The sequence below is a fragment of the Silurus aristotelis genome, assembly GCF_946808225.1.
Source record: "Silurus aristotelis genome assembly, chromosome: 7".
Classification (NCBI taxonomy): Eukaryota; Metazoa; Chordata; class Actinopteri; order Siluriformes; family Siluridae; genus Silurus; species Silurus aristotelis.
Window position 1 is genome coordinate 11,681,394 of NC_139580.1, and position 26,709 is coordinate 11,708,102.

A 26,709-nucleotide genomic window follows, 5' to 3' on the forward strand; every position below is an offset into this window, starting at 1 on the left:
AGAGAACAAACAAGAGCAGGATGAAATTAGGAGTGTAACAATACACTTTAGTCAACATTCGATTCAGTTCTCGATACGGCGTTTTCGATTTTATTCAATGCAAAACTTTTCCTTTTTTATTTCTGTATCATAAATAATGCAAAACAGTCTGCATTTTTTTCGAGGCTTACCAAGCAAGAACATAATAAGTGCGCTCTTTATGTATTTTACTTACATGTGCAGCCCAGATTGGAACATCTGATGATTAAAACCATGGTCACATTTTTGCAATGTGATAGATTGTGCCAGAACTTGTCGTTTAGAACACACACTTTCAATCACACACACAAGATGAGATATACTACTAATGTTTTTTAATGGCAAGAGTCGAACAGAATTGGAAATTCATTTATCTAAAGACAATTCAATATACACACAAATTACCAAGAGTATTTCTAATTACATTAATCTTAAAAATAAAACAATCAATAAAAATGTATTTAGAAAATGTCTGTAAAATGGAAAAAAAAAGTCTATGCACTGTATTTCTTACTGAATCCAGTGATGTAATGATGCTCTCCAGCATGTACATAAATCAATTCAGTTACCATACTGTAACAGGAATGTTTAATAAATGCCATGTGAAGCTCTAATCCATCCATCAGTGATCTACAAATAGAACCGACACTTGGCTAATAGCAGGTTCTCCGCCCACCCAAAAGCCTTCACTTTGTTGTATGAATTCGTTTGAATATTTTAATAGTTATGGTGTAAAACTACCTTTTCTCTACCCTTCCTTTAGCAGTTCACTAAATTCTACACAGAGTTCATATTCAAAATGGTTCTTTGATATTAATGTCAGATGAGTGAGAACAAATGTAGGATTGAGAGAGTCAGTTCTATGGCTAAATCTTCCTCAAATTCTTTGCGCTTCACACAAGCTAAACTGCTCGGCCCGATGTGTATAGGCTTCATGGTTGCTAAACCATCATGTCACACAGAGTCGTCCAGATAGTTCTTACTGTTTTACTAAAGACTTCGTCTCAGGACCCAAAAGAACGCTAACCTGCTCAGTATCAAGCATCAAATTGAAAGCAGCTACATATTCACACAACTGGGGCAGAACATCCAGAATGGCTTGCAGTCAATAGACGTGTGTCCAGTGTTTTAAGACCTATGATTACGCAACGCTACATTCAGGACAAAAAAGATGTCATTCAAAAACAGACATGAGAAACATGTATATGGTTTCACATTGTTGATTATATGTCTAAAAGTTGTGAGGAAGCAAGTGACCTTCAGCTACATTTGAGATCATTTCCAGAAGAAATACTAAAACTATTTTTCTGAAAATCGAGAGAGCAGTAACAATTATTCTACTGATACTTTTTCTTCCTGACAGCTAAATATTTCCCCACATGCAGAAAGTGAACTGTTTGTTCATCTGGCACAAGCAAACTCAAAATCTGTCTTGAATCAAACATGGACAGGATCGCAGGCGAAGACTGCAACATTTTCTGGGCAGTGATCAAGTGTGCGGGAACTTCGGTACATGACTATCTATAGCTTTCAGACAAACACAAAATAGAACAGGGTATGAGATGTTTATGAGTTTATCCAGTGCAGTAATTATACAGAGCAGTGTGTAAATGCGCAAACACACAGGCTCCATCATTGTGGTGATATAATAAGAGACTACCCTAGATTTAGCTATGAGATGTGCAGCTTGAGTTTTCTAAAGGACAAAAATAGACAAAAAACATCTGAACTGTTGGGGGGGGGGGGGGGGGGGGGTTCCTCACAATGAGGTACCAGACATTACAAAACAAACACACACACACACACTCGCGCACACACACACATGCCTGTCGGTGTTTGTTTCCATTTCACTTAAGGCACACACTTATTGAACAGTTTGCTGGTATGTACATATCTAACCTATCAGTTGGCACTTGTTTCCTCATGCTAAGGTAATGACTTTATACCTTTAACACTCTGTACACAGTAAGTTTTGCATAGTAGCTCAAAAAAAAAATAAAATAGATGTGTGTACAGATATGAAGTACTAATAAACAACTAACAATCAATCGAAACTAAATATAAGTGCAGAAATATCAGTGAATGTATCACCTGCTATGTGCCACAATTTAAGAACAGATCTTTGGATTTATCCAATTTTACCTTTAAGATATGTTGAGAAGAAAAAAAAAAAAGTAATGAAAAAAGGGCAGTGGATAAGTAGATACAATTATGGGCAGGGCCAGCAGAGACCCTCCTCTACAGTAAAAATTGGCCATGAAGGCTTACATGGGAATGCAGGCCAGAGAAAGATCCCCAGTATCACATTTGACCCAAAAAGCAATGTCCAACCCCCTGATTCCTTCAGCAGGAAAGAGAAGGTCAGCACATAAGTTCCTAATTAGACCGGGGTGGAGCAACGTCCAAAAGATCCTCCAGTGAGTCCGTGTCTTCTGGTGACTCTGCCTTTTTGCTCTCATTGTCCAATCGGGTCTTTTTGGTTGTGATGCTAGGCTTGGGGTCTTCCTGCAGCAGTTCTTTGGCGAGAATGTTTGTCACTGCATTTCCAGCTCCTCTCCGATTCCCTGAATGAAAGAGATAAAACAGCAATATTCTCTTGAATGTTTTTGTTCTAGATTTATAAGACCTACCACAGACTGCATTTATAAGTCCATCCTAGATGAAATTTGACAACAAACAAACAAACAAACAACAAAACATTGATTTTTGTAATTTTACTTAGTTATATATGATTTATTTTGTTTGTTTTTTTTAACTTGGAGATATTTGCTTTGGACAAGAAGAAAGTCTGCCAGGCTTTTAGCAGCCAATTTGTATAACCACTAAGATCCACAAGTATAAATTTAACAAAAAGTGCAAATAAAGCACATCAACTTGTTTTGTGTGATAATTTGCCAGTGTTCTGGACATTTTTTTTTAAATTTTAAAGTTATTCTGAACATAATTATTAATATTATAAGTAAAAATAATATTTTATATATATATATATATATATATATATATATATATATATATATATATATATATATATATATATATATATATTTATATATATTTTTTTTTACATACTTCGCCAATTTTGCATATTTGTCTCCCCCCCCGACCTAGAAATAATTTGATTCACTCAGCATATTTTGTCACCTCTGTAGAAACCCTCAAACGACTGAATTGTCAGTAGTCAAATAATGCTTTACATTCAGCAGTTACTCTGAGGCTGTAATGAAGTGTTACTAAAGGGCTGAAAGTCAAATAGTGTATGTTAAATAAAACAGAAATTAGATTAAAACATCACATTAAAAAACAGCAACACCTCAATACCACACTTGTGCTGAAAACAAACAAAAAAAGTACAATAAACCCATGCAACAGATGCTAAAACAGACACAAACAAAAGTGTGTCCACAAATGAAACAGGCTTACACAGGTTACTAGAATGAACAAACATTTTGTAAAGATGAAACGGTTCCGATTTGCTTTTGTGTACTGGAGCTCCAACAAATTCAAAATGGCTACAGGCAGATCAGGAAGCTGAATTAATGGCATCATTAATGCAGACTGCCTGAGGCCTCACTTTCACTCTGTACACACTGCCCTCATTATCTCAAAGACTAACAGCTCAGACAGTAAACGAATCCCTGAAAACCATTTCTGAGTTATGTTAATACATGTTTGTGGAGTGAAATTAATGGTAAAATTTCAGCTAGTACAAACATGTTGGTAATAGAAAGCTCAGTTCGATAATGCAGGAGGATGGTTTTAAATTCCCTGGCCGTGTTTTACTTCATGGAACAGTTCCTGTATGATATTAATGCATCACATTAATTACATGCAAGAAAAAGAAAAAAAAAAGAAAAACTATGTAAAGTCAACCATGGATGAAAATCAATGGCTGGCTGGTGTACACCGAAGCACACACCCAAACTTCCACTGATCTCCATAAACCACATGCTTCACTAAACAAATAAGACCTGCAATGAACACCGCACTGCATAAACCGGCATGCTCGCGACACACACAGGTACACACAAGTTACCGAGCAGGTGTCCAATATGAGCTGGGACAAAGACAGCACTGAGTCTGTTGGAGAAAAAAAATAAAATAAAAGCAGTTACAGGATATGCGAGTGATAAAGGAGGATGAAAGGAAAATTAAGGGAAGGAAAGAACAAACAAAAAGAAAGAAGGGAAACAGGCTGAGATTATCAGAGCTGAACTTATGGGCAGTGTTTCTCATATAGATGTGATGTTCTGTGTGAAATGAGAACATGACCTTCTCAGAGAAACTCAGGACAAAGTGTTGTGTGTATATGTTCATGTGTGGCAGTTTTTCTCCGACACCTCCAATAATAGATATAATTAACTAACAGCCCCAGAGGCAGAGCTCCCACATAACAGCAATGTTCATCGTATTCTAGACATTTTTTAACTTTTTTTTTTTTTTTTTTTTTTTACTTATTACTCCACCAAATGAGGTAATCTCTCATATTTGGATCAGGGCTCTAATATTAAAGGTGCAGAGATGAGATGTTTGAAGTGATGCTCAAAGAGCGTTTATTTTACAGAAAGTAATGTACATGATGTACTTAAACCAGACTTTTCAGTTATTATATGTGACAACTGTCAATCAGAATTACAGCTTAATCACTAAAAGGGGTGCAGGATTTCACTAAAGAATGTTTAACATCAGATAAGAGTTCAACATTTTTAATAAATGACCTCTGATAAGACAGTGGTGAATTTGTTTGCACGGTTATAGAAGGCCCCTTGGTTTTACAATGTATAAGAGCGACTTGGAACAGCGGTCTAAAAGGAACTTCCCTAACTTCAGGAAATGTGAGAGGGGATAGAAGTGAAAAAAAATAACCAAACACCTCTCTATTCCATATTTCAGTGGAATGTTCCATGATAACATTCTAGTGTAGTGTATATGCACAGTAACAGCAGTGCACATGGTACAGTATGGTATCACTAAACATGGGAGATAAGGAGCAGTTGCAATGTTTAACACTCATGTCACTCTGCTTGCTTGTCATTACCCTTGTTTTGATCTCTTTCCCACCTGTCTGTTGGCACATATTCACCTTCTGAAAATGCTCATCTCAATGCACTTTATGTAAAATTCTCCAAAAAAATAAATAAATAAAAGTAAAGCACTATTTTCAATTGCTGTTCATACAGAACAACACTGCCTAATTCTATTGCTGATATTAAGTGAGATACTGCTGCAGCATTGAAAGAATCAACAATGATTCTTTAAATGAACATTTACAATTTCTTAAAGAAAAGAAAAGAAAAAAAAAGGTGGTGTTTCTGGTTTCTCAGCCAGAGAAATGATTATTTCTGTGTGCAGAACGTGCCGCTGTGCACGGATGAGGGCTGTGCTGTGTGACACTTTTAATCTTTGTTGTGTATATATAAATATAGGACCAAATACACTTTGAATGGGTTTGTAACTGTTTACTTTGAAAATCGAGAAACACACTTTGTATGACCCAAGTTCAACCTTTTCACTTTCAGCCGGGTGTGTGTCCAAAACAAACACAACACGCAATGTGTGTATGAGGGAAAGCCATACACACAGTCCTGCATTTAAAATTTTTTTAGCAACAAAGATAATGACAGCAATCCATTCTGATGTGATCATGGCTATAAAGTGCTTCTGTCAAAAACCACATACTCCTACTTCATCAAAATTGATAGAAGTGTTTTAAAGTGCCACAAACACTCGGAAAATCCTAAACAAACTTTCTAATCTACCACAAAATTCTTTATCCAGCTACAGTCAAAATAACTGAATTTGTAACAGATTACTTGCAAAAGCAAATGGTACATCTTCCTGATTATTTCACAGAATCAGTAACATCCGCCCACCCAGGGGAGTGCTGGCTTTTATTTTGTATTATGATTGCTGCTGATTCAGTTTTGCACAACATTTTGTTTTTATATTTACAAGTACACTGTTGTATACAGTTCTTTTTTGCACATTGTACTGTATAACACATTATTAAGAAACAAGTTTATTAGAGGGACAGCGCATGTAGGACGTTTTGGTGACAAAGTGAGGGAGGCGAGATTGAGACGGTTTGGACATGTGCAGAGGTGGGACATGGGGTATATCAGAAGAAGAATGCTGAGGATGGAGCTGCCAGGAGGGAGGAAAAGAGGAAGGCCGAGGAGGAGGTTTATGTATGTGCTGAGAAAGGACATGCAGGCTGTTGGTTTGAAAGAGGTAGATGTAGAGGACAGAGGGAAATGGAAACAGATGATCTGCTGTGGCGACCCCTAATGGGAGAAGCCGAAAGAAGAAGACGACTGTATAACACATTATACAGTAGGTTAACAGTAGGCGGCGCTATTTTGTGTATGTTTTCGTGTTGTTGTTTATCTGCACTAGATTACACACGATGCACTTTATGTGGGTGGGACAACTTACTTTAGTCCTTTGCTCTGTGTTCTGTATGTAGCTTGATGTGTGATTTTCACTGTGTACTGCGTCATGTATACATTTTTGAAATGACAATAAAAGCTTCTTGACTGATGTTCTTTGTATTCTAGACATTTGTATCCTTCATGCTTTGGGAATAGTTGACAGTTTTTTATGATGTGTTTGGTTTTGTGCTGTCTGATCTACAGGTCATTATAATCAATCCATACCTAGCTCTATATTCATCCATATAATAAAGTATTACTCCACCAAATAATGTAATAGCTCTTATTCCAAACAGGGCTCTAACCAATCTCTTAAAGATACAGAGATGACAAAGTGTGTTTGTTTTACAGAAAATAATTCACATTTGTAAATATATATATATATATATATATATATATATATATATATATATATATATATATATATATATATAATGAAATTAAACTTGGCTTTCCAGTTCTTATGTGCAAAACCTGCCATTCGGATTTACAGCCTAATCACAATTGAACATAAATAATAAGAGAGTAAACACAGCTGAAAAGTGTTTCAGAATTGTAAAGTTAATGCCCATGAATACATTTCATTCATTATAATGTTTTTTTTTTTTTTTAAGATAAACTCTTGTACTCTTCAGTCCCTCAGGGGAACTCTTAAAGATTGCATGTAGAACCCTACAACAGTGTGTTTCCCCAAAAGAATGAGATCCAAGTGAAAGCTATTAAACCAATAATACACTTGAACCCTTTCCAACAAAAAAACAGGTTTATTCCCTAAACAATATTATTAAGAAGCTCAATCTGGTTTTACATGAAGCTTCGTGAGTAAAATTCCTCAGGAAGCTGGTTAATTAAAAAAAAAAAGCCTAAAGTGTGCTTTATTGGGTTAAAAAGGTAAATCAGCGTGAATGTTTTTAAAGACTTTTCTTGACTATATGAATTGATTCATAACGTTAGTCTTTTTCGCGTATTACAAATGAAATAGAAAATAGAAATAGAAAAATATACTGTTTATATAGATTATTAAATTTTAGATGAATGGATCATTAGAATTTGTTGTGAAATTTATAATTTTTGAGAGAGACAAGGCTTGTGCTGGATGGTTATGTGGTTAAGGCAAAAGGAATATAGTTCTGTGTTCAAGTAAACCTTAGGCTATAAATAACTGTTTTTGTGGGTGTGTTTAATCAAAACCGTCTGTTCTGTTAAGTGTCATGTGAGACAGTTAGCACCCCCTAGAGGAAGCAAGGTAGATGTGTTACCTCATTGTGTGAGTGAGTGAGTGAGTGAGTGGTGTTCTCAGCAGCTACAAAGTTAGAGTTTGTGGCTGCTCACTTTACTAGTGGCTACAAAGGGTGTTTGAAGAAATACTGGTTTGAATGAAGGGGGGGGGGGTCTCTGTGTGTGAGTGAGTGAATGAGAGAAAGAAAGAGTAAGGTAGATAGTCCTTTGTACTGCAGCCATTTTGGTCTTTGTTCATTCTTTTGTGTAAAAGTTTGGTGAGTGCTAGTCTTTTAGAGCAGAAGTGTGTGGTGTGTCTTCTCTTTTGTGACGTGGTGTGTATGCCTAGTCATTGATAGTAGGATCATGTTGGGCTCTTTGTGGGGTAGGTCGTGACCTGGCAGATGTGTGCAGCCTATACGACGAAAATAAATGCGAGCAATCCCGCATGGGCAGAAGTGTAGCCTTTCACAAAACTTGGGATGTTTTTTAGACTAAACACACCCTTTTTCTGATTGGCCACACCAGCTGAGTGTAAGTTTTGCCAAGTTTTGGCAAAGCTGCTGACATTAGAAAAAATATTAAATATAAACCAGGTGTTTGTTTATTTAATAATGTAAACACTTTTGGAATTGAATTAATGCATATGAACACCAGGAATGTAATCCAGCACAAACTGTTTTTAATAAAGACTATGAAAAGTGTAACAAAATGTGCAGGCGTAATCAGATCGCACCGCTTTGGAGTTCAGAGAGATTTTTCTGGCACTATTATTAGTGTTCCAGTTCACTCCCTGGTACATTTATAAAGGGGAAAAAAAAAAAAAAAAAGGAGAAATTCAATAAACATGCTGTTCTCATTATTCTGCACTGTCACTGATAACCAGGCAGAACACTTTAACTCTATCAATTTAGATAGAGACACTACATACTAACATACTTCAACAATCAATACAACAGTTATAAGCATATATAACTTTTAGACTCTAGGATTTGAATAGCTGCATAAAAAACTATAACTAATTATATAAATAATGATGTAGACAGTAAATATCAATATTGTATCTATAATAAAATGAATTGCGTTTAATCAGCTGTTGGGGGATGTAGAATGACTACACTGCTATAAATCTACACTCAGTAAAAGGGGAAAATACACTGTGAAACAGACTATACGTCTTTATTGTCTTTTGCTGGATCGGATTTACTGTTTTATGCTCAACTGTATAAATTAAATAAATAAATAGTGTGTGTGATATGCGTGTGTGTGTGTGTGTGTGTGGGGGGGGTGTCACACAGCTGTATTGCATTTCTCAAAAAGAAATAAGAAAAAACATTAATTGAAGCTTAAGACTGAAATACCCTATAAATCAAGCTAAAAAGTGCTTAGTGCCACAGAATCGGTTCCAGCTTTGACCCTAAAAGGTAAAACTGGTCCCCAGCCAGACTATAAATCGTGGTCAAGTTCTATAAATAGCAAGTACTGTAAGGGACATTGACAGACCCGGATTATATGATTTGTATTGCATGACAAGATCTCTACTAGATGTACATGGCAATCTGACCACTTTTATACCTTGAAGAAACAGTTTTTTTTTTCAGGAAGGGTTAATTCCTGATTTTGTGTGACTGAACTGGTCACTGACATTGTAAAACTAAGCTTTCAGAGTGTTTCAGCAGGCCTGATCCATGTTATAGAAAATAATGAAGCAGTAAAAATGGGACATGTGTGGCTAGCACCTCCTCCTCCACCAAAATGTCTGTGGTATTGGCCTGAACATACATGCGTGCCTCTGTGTGTGTGTGTGTGTGTGTGTGTGTGTCAGGAGCTTGGCAGCTGCTGCGAGTCTTTCACTTGATTGGTTCTAAGTCATTACTCTGGGTCAGGGGTGATAGGTGAAAGACTCCCTTCCGCATGCCTGCAGTCTCCCTCCATTTATTCAGTGTCTATTCAGTCAGCCACAAGTGTGTGTTTGAACAAACGCGCTCCTGCCCAGGATGAACATGTGGTTTGTAGGAGTCACTGTGGGTGTGGCTGGCATGTGGGGATGACTGCTCAAAAAAAGTTCGGACACACCAGAGTGAATATAGCTTGTGCAGCCTTAAATGTGATTCAAGCTGAAGTTAGAAACATATTTCTAACTTGTAGGAAATCACTTCTAAATTGTTTCCCCAAATTAGTAGTTTTCATTTAGAGAACAGGAAAACGCAGTGTTGGCCAATTGGGGAAAAGCTTTTTTGGGGATAAGATACCAAAACATGCAGAGATTGTCCTCAGGAAACAAAAATATAAATGATCAAATAAAAATATCAATATAAATCAATAATAAAAATATCCAATTTAAAATCATTTTGATTAATTTAGTTCTTTCATGGATGCTGCACCATTCTACATGCATCGATGTATTGATCGTTATATACATGCTCCATGTACATCGGTATATATCGTCACACACATGCTTCCAGGAGTTATTTATTTATATATTTATATAAATAAATAACTCCTGGAAGCATATGTGTGACTTTTACAGTAGATAGTGTGTGTTTGATGGATTGTCGGCGTTACACTCAGAGTCATGGTGTCGGGTGGAGTTCAGTAACCCCTGACAGCGTTAGTGTTTGTTCTGGATTTATTTTTTAATGTTGGGGTCATGTGTGGGTCTGAGTAATCAGGAAGAGTCTGTGCCGTCAGTGACGTACGGTACAGTCAGAGGAGGTTTAGTTACCAGGGAAACAGGCGGTTGGTCTGTCGTCATCTTCCACAGGCCAAAAATATGCACAACTATGACTCATGACAAAGGATGTATGTTGGGAGTGGGAGAGAGATTCCCATATAGATGGCAGATGGAAGTAAGCTGGATGTATGCATCTACATTTAGTCACAGTTCCCCACCTCCGCAAAAATAGACACAATAGACAATTAATCTAATAACTCGTTTCCAGCGCAGAGGTGTTTATTCCTGTGTATTATCTTGAACCACTCTGTGCTCTATGTCCTGCATAGGAGCCTCTGGCTGAATTAAAGCTTCATTGCTACAACTGTAAATACACACTAAAGGGTTTGACTTTAGACATTGAAGGTATTACACTAATTGGACATTTTTAATTTTGTTTGCTTCTTCCCAGTATTTACTTTATAACTACTGGAGCCCCATATAATGAGCTTTAAAAAAAAAAAAAAAAAAAACTATAAAAATTAATAGTCAACATAACATACTCCCAGGAACCTACATCAGTTTGCACCTAAAAATGGTGCAGTTATTTTGTGTCAATCTAGCATTTACTTCACCATGTGGTCCCTATTGTTTGTGTTTAACTGTGTCTTTAATCAGAAGCTCTGGGGGCTCACAGCTACAGTGCTAATTCTCCCTACTTCTACTGTTAATGCAGTCAAGGCTGACGAAAACATAACCCCTGTTTAGTTCTCTCGTCTCAGTCTGCCTTCTTTTTTAGCAGTCTGTGATTACCAGAGGAGGAGTAAGAGGAGCCCAAAAAGCTGCTGCGCAAAAGCAGAAGAAAAAGTGGAGACAAGGAATTTGAGACGGAGAAATTAGAAAACAGAGAGAGAGAGAGAGAGAGAGAGAGAGAGAGAGAGAGAGAGAGAGAGAGAGAGAGAGAGAGAGAGAGAGAGAGATATCAGTTTTTTCAACACATGCCGTAGTTACACATCTGGATTCTTTCAGTCAAAGATCAGGTTACAACTCACACACAGGCAAACGCACATATAAACAGTCAAATACACAGCGATGTTCCAAACCAAATCCTTAGCTAGTAAAAGTTACATTTCCAGACAGACATGGTGATGTAGACCTTATGGAGGTTTTGCTCTTGGCAGGAATTGTACCTGTATAACCCGGATAATAAATGGAAATGAGTAATCACATAGTACATTTTAAACACTGTTAATACCATAGTTAATCAAAGCTACAACCATTCTTTCTTTTTGCTTTGTTTCGAAACTTCTGAAACTAAATATCAGAGATGGGGGTTATTGACATTGCTTTACTTTTAGTCTCCAAAATATGTTTCACTTTGGCAAAGGAACTTTGTGACAGGAGTGACTGGAAAATTCTTTTGGCATCGGATTTTACTTGCAAGGTTAAAAAAAAAAAACAATAAAAGGAAAAGAATTCTATAAAAAATATACTATAAATCAAAATCTTGTTTCATTGCAATTGACACAACTGTCCAGTTTTAGACAATTTCTTCATTTATCCTCTGTTAGAAAATGTCAGTAACTTAATGATAAAGTTATAATGTACACCTCTAAGACCTCTACACTAATACTAATCACTGAAGCAAAAACTTTACTCTGCATGAAACTAAACAGAAATGGTCTGACACCAAATAAAAAAAAATAGAAATGCAATTTCCAGTCCAGAAGGATATCCTGTCCTTATAAAGAAGGTATAAAGTTTAAGTGCTTTTTTTTCTCTACTGCTCCAACAGATTCTGCAGATACGCTGTAAGACAGTCGGTGAAAATCTCTGGGAATCACTACATGATTGCATATATGACTGTGCAAACCATATAATGAATCATCTTGACTGTGCGATGAGGAAAACGTGTGGCTGTAAAAGCTTTCTCAAGATCATATATACGCTTCAATCCAATTGTGCCTTGCACTAATATGCACCAGTTGAGGTGTGTGTGTTTTACCTGCTTGCCGTGGTGCTCTCTTCCTCTTGAAAGCAGCTCCTGATTGCAGCGCTTCCAACAGGCCATCCATGATACCCGTCTCATCACCATCTAACCAACACAAACAAACAAATCTTTAATACCATGTATGCACACAAAAATCACATTAATTACTAACCACGCGCTTTATTTCCCATGCATTCACTCGTCATGGCCAGAACAAACACGCTTATCCACATGGATACAAAAACAGGAAGTCAGTCTGTGGACTCATGCAGGGTGACAACAGATTATAACAGGCTTAATAACCTTACGTACTAGAGCAGGCAAGTCCAACACACTAAATAGAGACTTTAGGATGGAAAGCAAATGCCATTCTGGTTTCTTTTATTGTCCTCTGAGGGACAGCTATGTCCCACCCGGCACTGCTTTAAGCAACAGTATAAACCCAACAAATTCTCTGTCCCACCTGCTGTCTCACCTTAGTAACTTTGCAGCAGGAATTAGTCCTGAAACTAAAATTATACTTGTGATTCTGTTTACTTTTCTGTTGGGAAAGCTTTGATTACACTGTGGGTATGATGTCTCAGTTATAAAATAAATAAATAAATAAATACTATGACTGACTGTATGACAAAAAAGAAAGATCAATCAACGAAATTAAATAAGGAAGGACTCATACAATAAGTACAATCCAGATGGACGCTGACCTACTTCAGTTGCTGCAGACATTTATTGGCACTCACATAGGAGAGATAAGGGCAAGAATTAAGAGTTAGTGTGCGCAGGGGGTAAAATTATCCCTGTGTTTTTGCTGCTTTAACCAGATGGTTTTGATCATTTCCTCTTTGAACAGGTTAGAGTTTTATGTCTCACCCTGTCTCTTTCCTACACACACACACACACACACACACACACACACACACACACACACACACACACACACACACACACACACACACACACACACACACAGTAAAATGTGATAAAGTGGGACTGATCCCTTTCCGCCTCTTTCCCCCCTGCAGCATGCTCTACTCAGGCCCAACAAGCACGCAGGAGACAAACACAGGCTATAATCTCTTGCAAAGCGGATGCCAGATGGCTTCATGTCTGAGCTGTCACACCACGCACAGAGGATCCATTCACACACACAAAGACACAGCAGACTCACACTAGACACAAACACTCCCACACCTACAAACAAACAGGAAGCCCTGCACAGTTCAAACACGCCACCAAGAGGATTGAAAGAAAAACTGCAAGAGATCTGATCTTATCATCATTCAGCAAATCTATACATTACATTTTGGAATGAGTTTTCATTCCATAACGTAAGCAATAAATTACACTAATAATTATAAAAAATCTATGGTTCTAATACTGTATCTAAATTAGTTCAGAAAATGGAGGGTCATTTGAACAACTAGGTTATAATATTACACCAAGATTATTAACACTAATTTAATATTAATGAACACAATTAACACTATATTAATATACAATATTTTATATGTAAACAGGAAATGTAACAACACACTGCATGCATGTGGAAAAGGTATTAGTGGATTAGAAATAGGTCAGCCTAGTCATCCCCTTCAGGCACGTGAGCTTCCCACACATCCCCTGCCAACACTGCATCCGCATCCTCACATCCTCTGCTCACGTAGGCACATGCAGAATCCTTCCTATTTTTCACACAAGCCTGACACCTAATGGTCAAGCTGTGAAATAACCATGGCGCAGTGTTTTATATATATATATATATATATATATATATAAAAAAAAAAAAAAAAAGCTCAAGGGCACAAAAACAATTTATCTGGTGAGCAGCGCCTCTCAGAGCCTAGCTGCATATATAACCATCTGTACTGGTCTGAATAGACAGCATAGAGAAGACCTCACATACCACATGTTCCAAAAATAATGTATCAAAGGAGCTGTTCGATTAATCCTATTTTGTTTAACAACAAAAGATTAATGAAAATTATGTATTTAAAAAAATATATAATCTTACAATGCACAACCTCAAAGCCTGTTTTGTCAGCTGATCTGAGCAAATGCAATCGTTCCAAACCTCCTGATGCTGATTATATACATGTGCTGAATTTGAATTTCATGCGATTCCTAACTCTGATTAACCTCATGTGGTCAACTGAACAGAAGCCTCCTAAACAAGATGATTTGCTATTCATCACTTTTCTGACAAACAATAATAGATCTTCTTGCTATGTATTACCCAAGTTACCCACAGTTGATCTCCTGTATGCAAATTGTACACTACACAGACTGAATTTGGGAACAGCCCAGAGCACACACAACCAGTGGTGATTCAAAAACAGAGCACTAAGACTCCCTGCTGATAAACTGTTAAACACTGCAAGTCATTACTTTACTGAATATGTGGTGGGTTTACATGCCGGGAAATGACAGGGACATTCCAAACATCCACTGACCCTAAGAGGGCACTGAACCCTGTGTGTAAAATCAAATGTGTGCGCGAGAACGAGAGAACACAAAAGTGAGAGAGCAGGAGACTCAGACACTGAGGCCTTTGTTTTGAGGTTGCTCTTTTCTCACCATGTGTATGTGTGTGAAGCACATTAGACAGTTCTCACACTGTGACAAATCATGTATATAAAGTGTACAGTGTAGAGCTGAAGGCAGTTCTGTCTGGTGTGTTAGTTAAAGAAATATGCAGCAGTTACTAGTGCTGATTCTCAAAAGTCTCGGTAGACAGAAGTTCTGGCTGTAATTGAAACCACAGCTTTAATATGACTGATAAATCTAACGCATGATAACTTCCACTGTGACAATCATTCGCAAAGACGGTGAACGCTGATACCAGTCTCTGATCTCTTTTAAATGTGTCAAATTTTGACAAAGAAAAATGTCTAATTGTTTTCTCATTTATTATAGTTGCTTAGTATTCGTGTAGAAATAGAGAAAATCTTGAATGTCAGTGCTTTTTTAGCAGTTTTTTGCCACAAAATGCTTTCCACATTTTTCAGAGTGTAACTATAAATAGTGCACAACATGCTCTTAAATAAAACCCTGGGATGTACTGCTACAGGAAACTAATCAACAGCAACTCAGCAATTTATGTCGGGAGGCATCATACCACCCTGTCATTATTTCCCTATAACAGAATGTCCAACCTTTTTTTTTTTTTTTTTGTCCTCACATTATTTTTCACTGCTGCTCAGCTTTTTCACATTACACTACATTAAATTAGTTAGAACACTGATTCTCAGTGCTAGTCCATAAACCTAACTCATTTGCTGAGCTTAGTCTGAGTGCAAGAGATGAAATACTGATTTCGGAAATTTGGCATGACAAACTGCAGCCGAATGGAGGAGAGGAGGAACTCAAAGTAGGTATCTGAGAGAAAAAATAAGTCAAAGAGTGAGCAATAATGTTTGTGTCTCTGTCTATGTGAAAAAAGTTAACGGGTGCATGTTTATTGACAGCCTTGCTTTCTTTGCCTCTTTTCTGTTCCTGTGTCTTAGCTCATACTTATATAAACTAGAATAAGAATACTTTTTTTTACATATGAAACTGCAATAGTCTTTTCCTTCTCGCACTCATACACAAACACACACCACTTCTCCATCTCTCCTTCCATCACACACACACACACACACACACACACACACACACACACACACACACACACACACACACACACACACACACACACAGGTTGGGAAAATCCTTTCATGTGGTGTGACTGCCCTCGGTGGCTGATCAACAGAACTACAGATACCCCTATTAGAAACACAAAATCATACCGTCATTGATGTTGAGTGAGTGTCCGGCAGTCATTTTCTTCTGTCTCTCCTCTTTCTCCTTCTCTGCTTTCTCTTTCGCAAGTTTGGCCTTGCGCAGTCTTTCCTCTGCTTCCTTACGTTTTTGATTCTCTTTCACAGCTTGCTGTAAAACACACACACACACACACACACACACACACACACACACACACACACACACACACACACACACACACACACACACACACACACACACACAGCAGCTATAACAAAGCCAATAAGTGACAATTCATAAGATGAGATGTTGTTTTAAATGTGTTGTGAGTTTAATGTGGAGGCTGATCTGTTGTCAGTATTGGTACATTTAAATACAAGCAGCATGAGTATGAGTGAGGATGCATTGAGTAAAAGGGGGGGGGGGGGGGGTGGTGTAAAATCAGCATCTTTATGAGGTCTGTGTTTAATGCACTGAAAAACAAACAGTGGAGACATAATGGCCTAAACACCTGCTGCTCTCTCTCTCTTCACCTCTCACACACACACACACACACACACACACACACACACACACACACACACACACACACACACACACAGCATCTGGTTATGCAGGTGTACTAATGTCTAAATACATCTTCCATCTGTGTGTTTGTTTACTTATATGACAAAAGATCTCATAATGGCCATTCTTTCACTCCTCCACTTTTTATATTCACCATAAAAGTAAATACACGTGCAAAGAAACCAATCTGTCTGAATCGCCCTCTGACCACTGCTTTTCTACAATCATGATTATAAAAAGTATTATGTTCTAGTCCCAGAGCCTAACTGTGACCTCTGCCCTTACCTGGAACATGTTTTTGAAGTTGTTGAGGTCTCCAAACATCTCCTCGGGGCTCACTTTCTTGGGGTCAAATACAAAGTACTTGCCCAGATCTTCATACTGTTTCTCCATGTTGTTGTGCATCAGCTGGAGCTTCTCGAACTGCTCTCGTGCGGTCGCCACAAAACTGTACTCGGATCAGTTAAAGAATATAAAGGGCACATCCAGAGGGGTCATTAAAAAACAACCCTCTAACTTATAATCAGCATCTCTTTTTTGATAATTTCCACCACTCATTCAACATGAAAACGATTTTAAATGTCTCAACAAAATCCATACTGTAAGAAGCATTTTATCCAGTACACACGCCTGCAAAATGGACAGTCCTGCAACCCAATATTTGAACAAAACCTATATGTGAAGGATATGGTCATCTTCTCGACAAACTTGTCCTTATCACTTTGAGGAGGAGGGAAAGTCTCAATGTCCTTCTCCAGATTCTTGATCTGCTTCCCCATTTGATCCAAATTCTTCTGGAGTGTCTCTGCTGAGACTATGAGAAAGAAAGAGGTCTCATTTTACATCTTGTATTAATAACTACAGTCCATGACCTGGAATACTTTAGCATTTTAAATCAAATCTCTATTCAGTGCATATGTAGCACAGGTGAGATTACTAGTGATAAGAACATATCTACAATGATGGTTTAACTGTGGGGAACATTATTCAGAACGCTCTTTTAATGGAGGTCTGGCATTTGCCAATGCAGTTAATGAACTTAAAACCTATTTTGTAAAATGCAGCAAAGAACACACATTAAAGAACACTTGTTAACAAGCTTTAAATGTGTAGAAGCAATTGTTTTGAAGAGTCTAAGTTTTCCACTGGCAAGAAATTCATAACACTTAACTGAAATTTAATTCATTGGTCAAACTTTGAAATGTCTAATTAAAAAAAAAAACCCTAAGCAAGACACCTTCTCATGTATGTCTCCGCCTAAAACCAACCTCATGTGCTCTGGTTTATTTAAGGTATTTTAAACTCTTGTTGATATCCCTGCTGATAAAACCAATACTTCCATTGAAAGCTAATAATTTAAGTTTATTTCTATAGCGCTTTTCACAACAGACATTGTCTCAAAGCAGCTTTACAGAATTTAACAGTTAAGGTGAACGATGTGTATTTATCCCTGATGAGCAGCCATGGCGACTGTGGCAAGGAAAAACTCCCCTTAGATGTTATAAGGAAGAAACCTTAAGAGGAACCAGACTCAAAAGGGAACATCCTCATTTATGTGACATCGAGAGTGAATGTCTGTTCTGCACTGCTTAAGTTGGACAAACTTAAGGAACAAACTTGGGCACTAAACTTATACATTCTTTTATACAACTTTATAACCTCTTATAACCTCTGTAATCCAAGTACATCTGCTTTGAGACGTCAATTGTTAAAAGCGGCATACTGATAAAAAAGAATCACTAAGGTGTGTGAAAGAGACAGAAAGTAAAGAAACGTGTATTATTGTGCTATTGTGCTAGGTTTCAGAGATACGCACCTCTACTGGCTTTCTCCAGGTGAATGAGCTCCTCAGCGAAGTGCATGACACTGGGATGTTGCTCCTGACACATATCTGCCAGAAAATGCAAGAGGGTCTGCTTCTGATCTGCAGACTTGGTGTCTCTGAGCTATGTGTGAAAAAAGAAGTATTACTCATTACAGCAAAACAGCTGCTTGCTATGCATACATGCACACTACACAACAGATGTTTGTTTGTGAGCTGATATCTGGTGGGGGTTGTGTGTACGTGTGTGTGTGTGTGTGTGTATGTATGACCTTGCACAGGTAGCTGATGCTGAAGCCAAAGGCATTGGCATTACGTGAGCCGGCATTCATGTAGTTGCCTACAAGCAGGATGATCTGAAGAAGCTGGGAAAAGTTTTCGCTATTTATTAGCTCCTCACATGCTGCGGTCACAGCGACAATGTCTGGCTTCACGTTAGTTATCTGCTCCTCAAACTGCAGCCGGAACAAGATGGCACTGAGCCGCGGCTTCAGACGCTTCACCGAACTTATCTACAGCACACACAGAGAGAGAGAGAGAGAGAGAGAGAGAGAGGGAAAAACTGTTAATGCTACGATTAGTCATAGGTCCTGCTCACGTTTATTTCCTTTCACTAACGTTTACTATTCTAACTCATTCTCCAACACATTTCATTACCTTGATATAAGACAGTGCAGGCACTGAGAACGATCAATGTTGTTGACTACAAAAACGACGAGGAGCGACAAAATGTGTAATTTAAGTAATTAAATTAATTTTATTGTAGTTTTAATGAGATTACTATTTAATCTTGCCCAAGTTCATATATAAAGACAGTTTTTTCCACTACACATGGTTTAAAAGTACACTTACATTATATATAACATCTTTTATATATTTTTTTTAATTTGGCTTTCAAAAAAACCTAAAAAAAAGTTATATTATTGTTTCTATCCATTATAAACATTATTTTCATTAACCATGTTAATTAGTCTAGTTAATGTGTGTATGGGGGATGAATGTGGTACTGGGGGACAGAATTAGCGGTAACACCAGGGACACTGGGATGGCATTGTTTTAATTAGTCACAGGTATTGCTTTGCTGATTTACTTCCCTTCGGATTACCATTTGATTAAAACCATTATCTTGCTTAACATTTTTATTTGGTTATTCCAGCAATATTTCATACTTTCTTCTCTATATCTTTTTACATGGGATAATTGTGTCACACTGCGAAACGTGTGAGTTTGTGGGATGAAGTGTGAAAACTTTGCATACATGACTTCAATTCTGGCAGGATTTTAATTCTGTTTCACAAGAATTGGACTGTGAAATCAATTCAATAGAATAATTGAAAAACAAACATACATGCAATCAAATCTTTACACATATTGTGTTGCCACTGGCATGTTAAGAGTGTGACTGTACCAGAGGATTGAGCAAGTGCGTGTGCGTGTGTTTGTGAGTGTGTGCATGGATATAAACTGACCACCACTCCAAACTGTTCAGCCTCTGCAAGGTCGTCGTATTCATCCTTCAACTCTAATAATACATTTAGCTGCTCCTCCTCCGGCAAGAGCTTCAGCAAACTCTGGAACACGTGCACACACACAAAAAAGTCAAATCAGATGCAAACAAGGCCCCATTGTGCATGCAAACTACTGACAAAATCAAAACAAACACACACACACACACACCTGCACCATGTTCTCTGTAAGCACGTTCTCGTTCACCTCCAAAATGACGTTTTTCATCTCCTCATATGGCAGTCTGTTTGAGCCAAGGAAAATAGCTGCAACACACACACACACACACACGTTTATTCACTGATTCTCAACAGCCTGGTCCTGCATGTTATATTTGAGATGATCAGAGAGAGATGTGAAATTAAAAACAGTGCATTATTCCCTGCACTGCTGATGTATGTGACTGTACTCACAGAGGTTCTGAGATGTTTTGGAATCGAGAACTTTCAGCTCCTTCACTTTCTTCTTCTGAACTGCTTTTTCTTCACCTCCATCCTGATCTTTCTTTGCTAAAAGAGAGAGAGAGAGAGAGAGAGAGAGAGAGAGAGAGAGAGAGAGAGAGAGAGAGAGAGAAAAAAGAGCCGTGTTCACATACATATACAAGTTCTTTATTTCAGACTGCCACATATACAGTAGCTAATCAGTGGTGTAAGCAAATAGAGCAGAAAGGTACAGATAAATGCGAGAGCTAGAACAAGATAGAGGTACTTGATCAGAAACAGTGAAAGAGAGAATAAACAGAAGACAAAGTAAAGAACATATAGAGTTATGAGTAGATTAGGACTACAAGAGAAAATAAGGACGGTCAGAGAGAAATTAGAATGAAATGCCCGATATCTCTGGTGTTTGTGCTTCTGGCTGAAAGGAAAAAAGAGAAACACAAATAGCAGAGCTAAATCAGAGAGGAAATGTTACTCATGTCACACCACCCTGTGACTAGACTACCACAATCTTGTAACTTTACCACCCTTCATTCATTCATTCATTCATTCATTCATTCATTCATTCATTCATTCATTCATTCATAGCAAGGTCAGTGGCCATGCTGTGCTGTGGAACATGAAGGAAACGCACACAAAGCCTCCTCGGCAAGTAAAAACAATCACAGCTTCCACGCAAATCGCTTCAGCTTGTCTGTGCGTATATATATATATAGTCATGTTAATGTAAGACCTGCCTTCCTCTGATGGAGATACAGATATGTCTGTACTCCCCTTTAATTCACTGTAGAATTTTTCTACTGTAATAAACAAAAAGTGCAGCAAAACAGCCACATGGCCTCCTCTCAATGCGCAGTGTTTACTGCCCCTTGTGCTTTCCTTTGTACCACTGTGCTTTCTTGCTTTGCCATCTGCTTGTCTTTTCTTTCATTCCTTCACCCCTCTCTCGCTTGGAGAAACTCTGTCAGTGCTCCAGATTTTTCTCTCATTTTCATTCTTTTTTTTTTAGCCTGTTCCCTCCATCCAGTCCTGCCTGCCCTGCTCCCTTTTCCCCCCTCATAAGCACTGAATATTGGATTACAGGGACATATGGAATCACTAAAGGAGGCTTGTGAGTTACACTACAAGTCGACCACGCGCCATCCCTGCTAAACATTTAACACCATCACACACAAACTTTCACACACACAAAATGCACACTAGACCCAACGGATGTCGTCTTCTCCGTCTAATCAACCACCCCGGCTAGTCTTTTCTCACCCACTCTGTCCATCTCTGTTCTTAATGAGAGCTCTGCGCTGTTTAACTCGCTCAACTGAGAACTTTTGTTTTCCTTGGCACTCACTTCCGCCCTTACGAAAGGCCTCCCTCGCTCCATTCCCGCCATTCCGTCTCTCTCCAGGCCTGCGCTCTTTCGTCTACTTACTTTGTCTGCCAATCTTTCCGTCTCTCTCTTTATTTCATTCTTTGATGTTATTCCGTCAGCTGCAGGAGATCAGCAGCAGAACCGCAGTGCCTTCGCTGCTCTCCCTTACCCACAATCTAACTATAATACATCAGACGTGTTACTGGAACATAGACATGGGGGCTTGGAGGTGAAAGATCAGGCCACATGGCAAATGTTTAAATCAAAGCCTGGCCTTCATTATCACCTTCTACACACTCTATCGACTGGAAGGGATTTTAATGCCAGAAAATAGTTCTTTTTCTGTTTAGTTTACGATTTAGTGGAATACACCGTTTTATAAATCTTACTAAGAATGTGTTTTTAACAGGCAACATATTATACAGTGATCAATTTAAATGCTCATAATACGCCTCTCCTAATGCAGAATAGCAGGATAATGTATGACCAATATATTCTTAAAGTTACCATCAATCACCTGCTGATACAAATGTCTTTCGTTCTAGCTGAAATACATCTTCTGTCTAATAGAACTTTTTAAAAAATTTTAAAAAAACCCTATCTATGAAAAGCACTAAATATAGTGTTCTTGGAAAGCAAAATTCAGTAAAAGCGGGTAAAAGGAGTCTTGCTAGGATATTGCGTCTGTTATTCCATTTTATTACACGCCATATGTACATCATAGACAAGTGTATACTGTGGATAAACATTTACAGAACAGAACAACGGAAAAACTCGGAGGAATCCTATCGATCATCTTACCAACCAAAATAAAAGTGTGTGAGAGAGAAAAGAAATAACCACACTATCCAGACCCTCTGTTGAGAGTAGACGCGTGTGGGATTTATAAAATGGGACCCATGTGCAAAATGGCTGCCGCCTGCCTCCTTCTCTCTCTCTCTCTCTCTCTCTCTCTCTCTCTCTCTCTCTCTCTCACACACACACACACACACACCACGCATAGAAGTTATTTCTCATTTATGAGCACATGGCACCTCTGGTGGTGATAATGAATACTGCAGCCACAGCTTGAGCCACATCTGGAGTACTCAACATTAACATTAACGATCCATCCATCACAGGCCGTGTGTGTGTGTGTGTGTGTGTGTGTGTGTAAAAAAAAACAACACAAGTATGAATTTTTGTAAAAGCTTCAATTTGCCTCAGATGCAGCTTCCTCTCAGACCCCACTTTTCCTTCCCTTTGCCTCAGTAAACAGCTGCCTGCTGACACCAAAGCCAGACAATGGGGTGAGAGGGGGAGAGCTGTTACCAAACACACTCACTCACACACACACTTAATTTGCAGTGGCCAGCCAGCTGTCTTACTCAATCACACTCTTACAGACACAAAGTTGCACTCACTCACTCTTTTCTAAAACAAAAACTCGAACTTAATGTGCTGAACGAACCTTTCTGAGAAACTCAGCAAGAACACACACGGTTCCTTTTAAACTTCTTATAAACACTGTAATAAAGAGAGGAAAAAACGAGGGAGAAAAAGATAGTGGAGGGGTTAATGAAAACAGTTATAAATAGTTAAAAACAATGAGTAATGAAGTGATAAAGTGACAGCAAGAACAGAGATGGAAAGAGAGAGAGAGAGAGAGAGAGAGAGAGAGAGAGAGAGAAAGCAAGAGGGGAAAACCAGACAGGTGAAAGAAACAAAGCGATCTTAGAGAGAGAGAGAGAGAGATGCAAACAAAGTGATGTGGTAAGAGTAAGACAAAGAACATGAGAAAGAAGGAGAGATGTGCAGGGTATAAATCAGCCCCCTTGCCTGATCAGCAGGCGCTACACACTTTCTCTCTGAGAGACCTGAACACTCATAAACTTTATATTCTCGTCTCTCTGTCTTTCATTACAGCTAAAGCAGCTTGTGCTTGTTTTCACTCTAAACGCTTACAGACGAGAGCCTCCATTGTTCACAAAAAAAAAAAAAAATCAGAGTTTGGTGGCGCACGTATGCCTCCGGTGGCCACATGCAGACATAGCAGGCTGAACTTTCAGCAAACTTTACTTGTTTCTAAAAACTTTTGGCTCCCTGGTGGTTTTAAACTTAGTAAAACGTTTCCAAGAACGAACAAATGGGCTTGATGATCCAGCTTCAGGATGCATGAAAGCCAGGTAGAAACCGAGTCGAGTGTTGAGATTGAAAGAATGTTTCTCTTTGTGGTGAATGGAATGTTGTTGCTGTGAAAACATGGTACTTCGACACAAACACACACTCGAATGTCTAAGAAGGCAGATGCAGCTCTGTCTGAATTTGACAGATGATTGCAGACTTTGTCCCTTTAAACTTTAAATGTCCACATGGCCACACTTCTGTGCCCCTTCAAGTGTATGTCTTTGCGTTCTTTGGGTGTTTTCACAGCTCTAGTTGCCGAGGGTATCCTTGGACCTGAAAGAATCCCTTCTTTGTGTTTTTACCCTGAAAGGAAGTGGAGAGAATGGAGGAAGTGAGGGAGGGGGACGGGGGAATGACTCAGGGCCAGATGGCAGGGTGTGGTGGTAGAAACAGGAGACTGAGGGGAGGGGCTGGACATGAAGAGGGAGGAGGATGGTCAAGGGGGTGGGTTATGGGCGGGGTTTGGGAGCTGCTCACATGCGCTCCCCTGGTGTATGAAAAATGCAACTGCAAAAAGTTAAAATTTAAGGATATAATTTGGGTTATTTCTGATTAAAACTCGGTCTTCAGGTGGCTGATCAGTGATCAGGATTTTTTTCTAGACCAATAAAGATCCAATGCATTGATCAAAAAAGCAGATGATCCAGTCTATGCAACACATCAAATGAATAAAATTATTCAAACGACTGCTGCTGCTCTTGTCCATTCTGTGTGAATGTCATAATTGAACACTTTTTAGACCAACGGCAGCAACGAGTATTTATTTATTTTTTTTCCCAAACAGAAGAAAGAATTTGTTTTCAAGGCTGCACAGCTTCTATAATTCTTTTAAAAACTACTTTTGAAGGAAAATCTTCAAATAACGAAATGAATGAAGCAAAAAAGTGTCCTTACAGAAATGGATAAATGCATAATAAAGATACAAATTTGCCTTCCTTTATCAATCAAATACATTTTAATTAAATGATTTGACTAAATGACATGATTTTTAGACATATTTCAGGTTCCTATTTCATGTATTCAATATTAAAATAGTCTTATTTATTTATCAGTGAATAAAATGATTGCATTAAGAATATGAAATATACAATTTGATTAGTGTTATCTTGTCTCACCTTGTAGGAGTCTAATAATCAAATGATATATTATTTGTCACACACACACACATTCATACTGAATACATGTACTGAAATGCTTTTTACGACTGTCCAATACAATACGTGTACATCATAGTGCACAGAAGAATGTGCATAATCACACCTCACTCCGAATGCTGAACTGATAAAGTGACAAAAAAAACACTGTCTACAGTTGGTGAACAATCGGGACTCCGACACCATGTATGACAAACCTGATCACAATAAGCTAAAAAGATCTGCTTGTCTCCCAAATGTGTGTGTTTATACAATGAGGAGGAGGAGAAGAAGAAGCATTTGTACACTACACACATACAAACAACAAATAACAGCCTATTAAGATTTCACACTTTATTTCCCATGTTTAGCACTGCATATACCCAGAGAAAAAAAATCCATGTGTGAGAACATACTGCCACCTACTGACCAATCATGTGAACTTCACCCAATAAAAACAACAGGAAATGAAGGGGCAGATAAAGACATATTTACTTGTATATCAGAAATAAAGCATCTTATTTCCATTGGTTCTGTATGTATTTAATAAAAAAAACTGTGTATGACCCGAACTCGTACACAATATGCAGAGTTAGATCTCCACATCGGTGTGATGAATGATTAACATGAATGCGTATTCTCTTTGCTCTATTTGCTGTGGAAGATTATCGTGGTGACGCATGAACAACCTACCAACAAGATGTAAAGCTGAAACAATTCCACATACTCTTTCACAGTGTCTAACAAACACACACACAAAAAAACCCCCGGCACTATTCTTATCTTGTTGGACTTCACAACACGCCACACACACAAATCCAGCCAGCTTGTTTCACAGAGAACTCTTCAACAGTAAGAACTTTCTGATCTTGCACAAGTGTCGGGTCACTTGGCATAGCACTTCTAACAATACATTAATGTGGTGAAATCCTATGCACCATCACACACACACACACACACACACACACACACACACACACACACACACACACACACACACACACACACACACACACACACACACACACTAAATGAAAGAGGACGAGATAGAGCACTGGTGTCCTGTGCCTGCAAATGGCTATTAAATCACGGTGCTATCGGCACTCTCTCAGGGAGACGAACTGAGATTTACTACTGCAATTAAAGGAACCTAATTGCGTGCGCGCGCACACAGACACACACACACACACACACACACACACACACGGAAACTGTCAATAATCGTCTCACATTCGCCTTTTAAATAATAGCTAACTAAGGTTTCACAGGGACAGTGTGTGTGAGTGTGTGAGAGAGAGAGAGAGAGAGCGAACAAAATACTCATCTATGACTCAGACTCGATCTGTTGTTCTCTCACATCTCACAGAGCCCAAGAGAGCAAGAACACATACGCACAATATACGCTCTAGCCACCATAAAAGCGTCAGTGTGTACAAAATTAAGGCCATTTGGTAAATACACACTGCATGCTGAGTATAAAAAAAATTCTAAAGTGCAAGGTTAACGCAGCACTGCCTCAAACGAATGCGCACACACTCAGCCACTGACATGCCCGTAGGTCATCTGAAGCGAGGGTGGCTTTCTGCTCAGTATAAAGAGACCAGTGCTTGTGAGGGGACATGATGAAAGCAGAGTGAATATAA

At 38.4% G+C, this 26,709-nt stretch overlaps 1 protein-coding gene and 1 long non-coding RNA gene across 3 annotated transcripts in view; one reads left to right on the top strand and one right to left on the bottom strand.

Annotated features, from left to right (window-relative positions):
* Positions 1-338: 338 nt before the first annotated feature.
* The window catches only part of diaph1 (diaphanous related formin 1), a 139,511-nt gene continuing 113,140 nt past the window's right edge, over positions 339-26,709 (bottom strand). For both annotated transcript variants that reach the window (XM_083546946.1, XM_083546945.1), the window contains 10 exons: positions 20,375-20,470; positions 20,133-20,227; positions 19,925-20,026; positions 18,728-18,967; positions 18,450-18,579; positions 17,322-17,447; positions 16,919-17,082; positions 16,093-16,234; positions 12,323-12,412; positions 339-2,582 (listed from right to left, as the gene is read on the bottom strand). In XM_083546946.1, the coding sequence (XP_083403072.1) occupies positions 2,395-2,582; positions 12,323-12,412; positions 16,093-16,234; positions 16,919-17,082; positions 17,322-17,447; positions 18,450-18,579; positions 18,728-18,967; positions 19,925-20,026; positions 20,133-20,227; positions 20,375-20,470 (1,373 nt within the window). In that variant the 3' untranslated portion in view covers positions 339-2,394. The remainder of the gene's footprint in view (positions 2,583-12,322; positions 12,413-16,092; positions 16,235-16,918; positions 17,083-17,321; positions 17,448-18,449; positions 18,580-18,727; positions 18,968-19,924; positions 20,027-20,132; positions 20,228-20,374; positions 20,471-26,709) is intronic.
* On the top strand, positions 6,870-12,310 carry LOC310729200. The gene is made up of 3 exons (XR_014534496.1): positions 6,870-7,785; positions 7,885-10,066; positions 10,130-12,310. It is a non-coding gene; the product is annotated as an uncharacterized lncRNA (long non-coding RNA).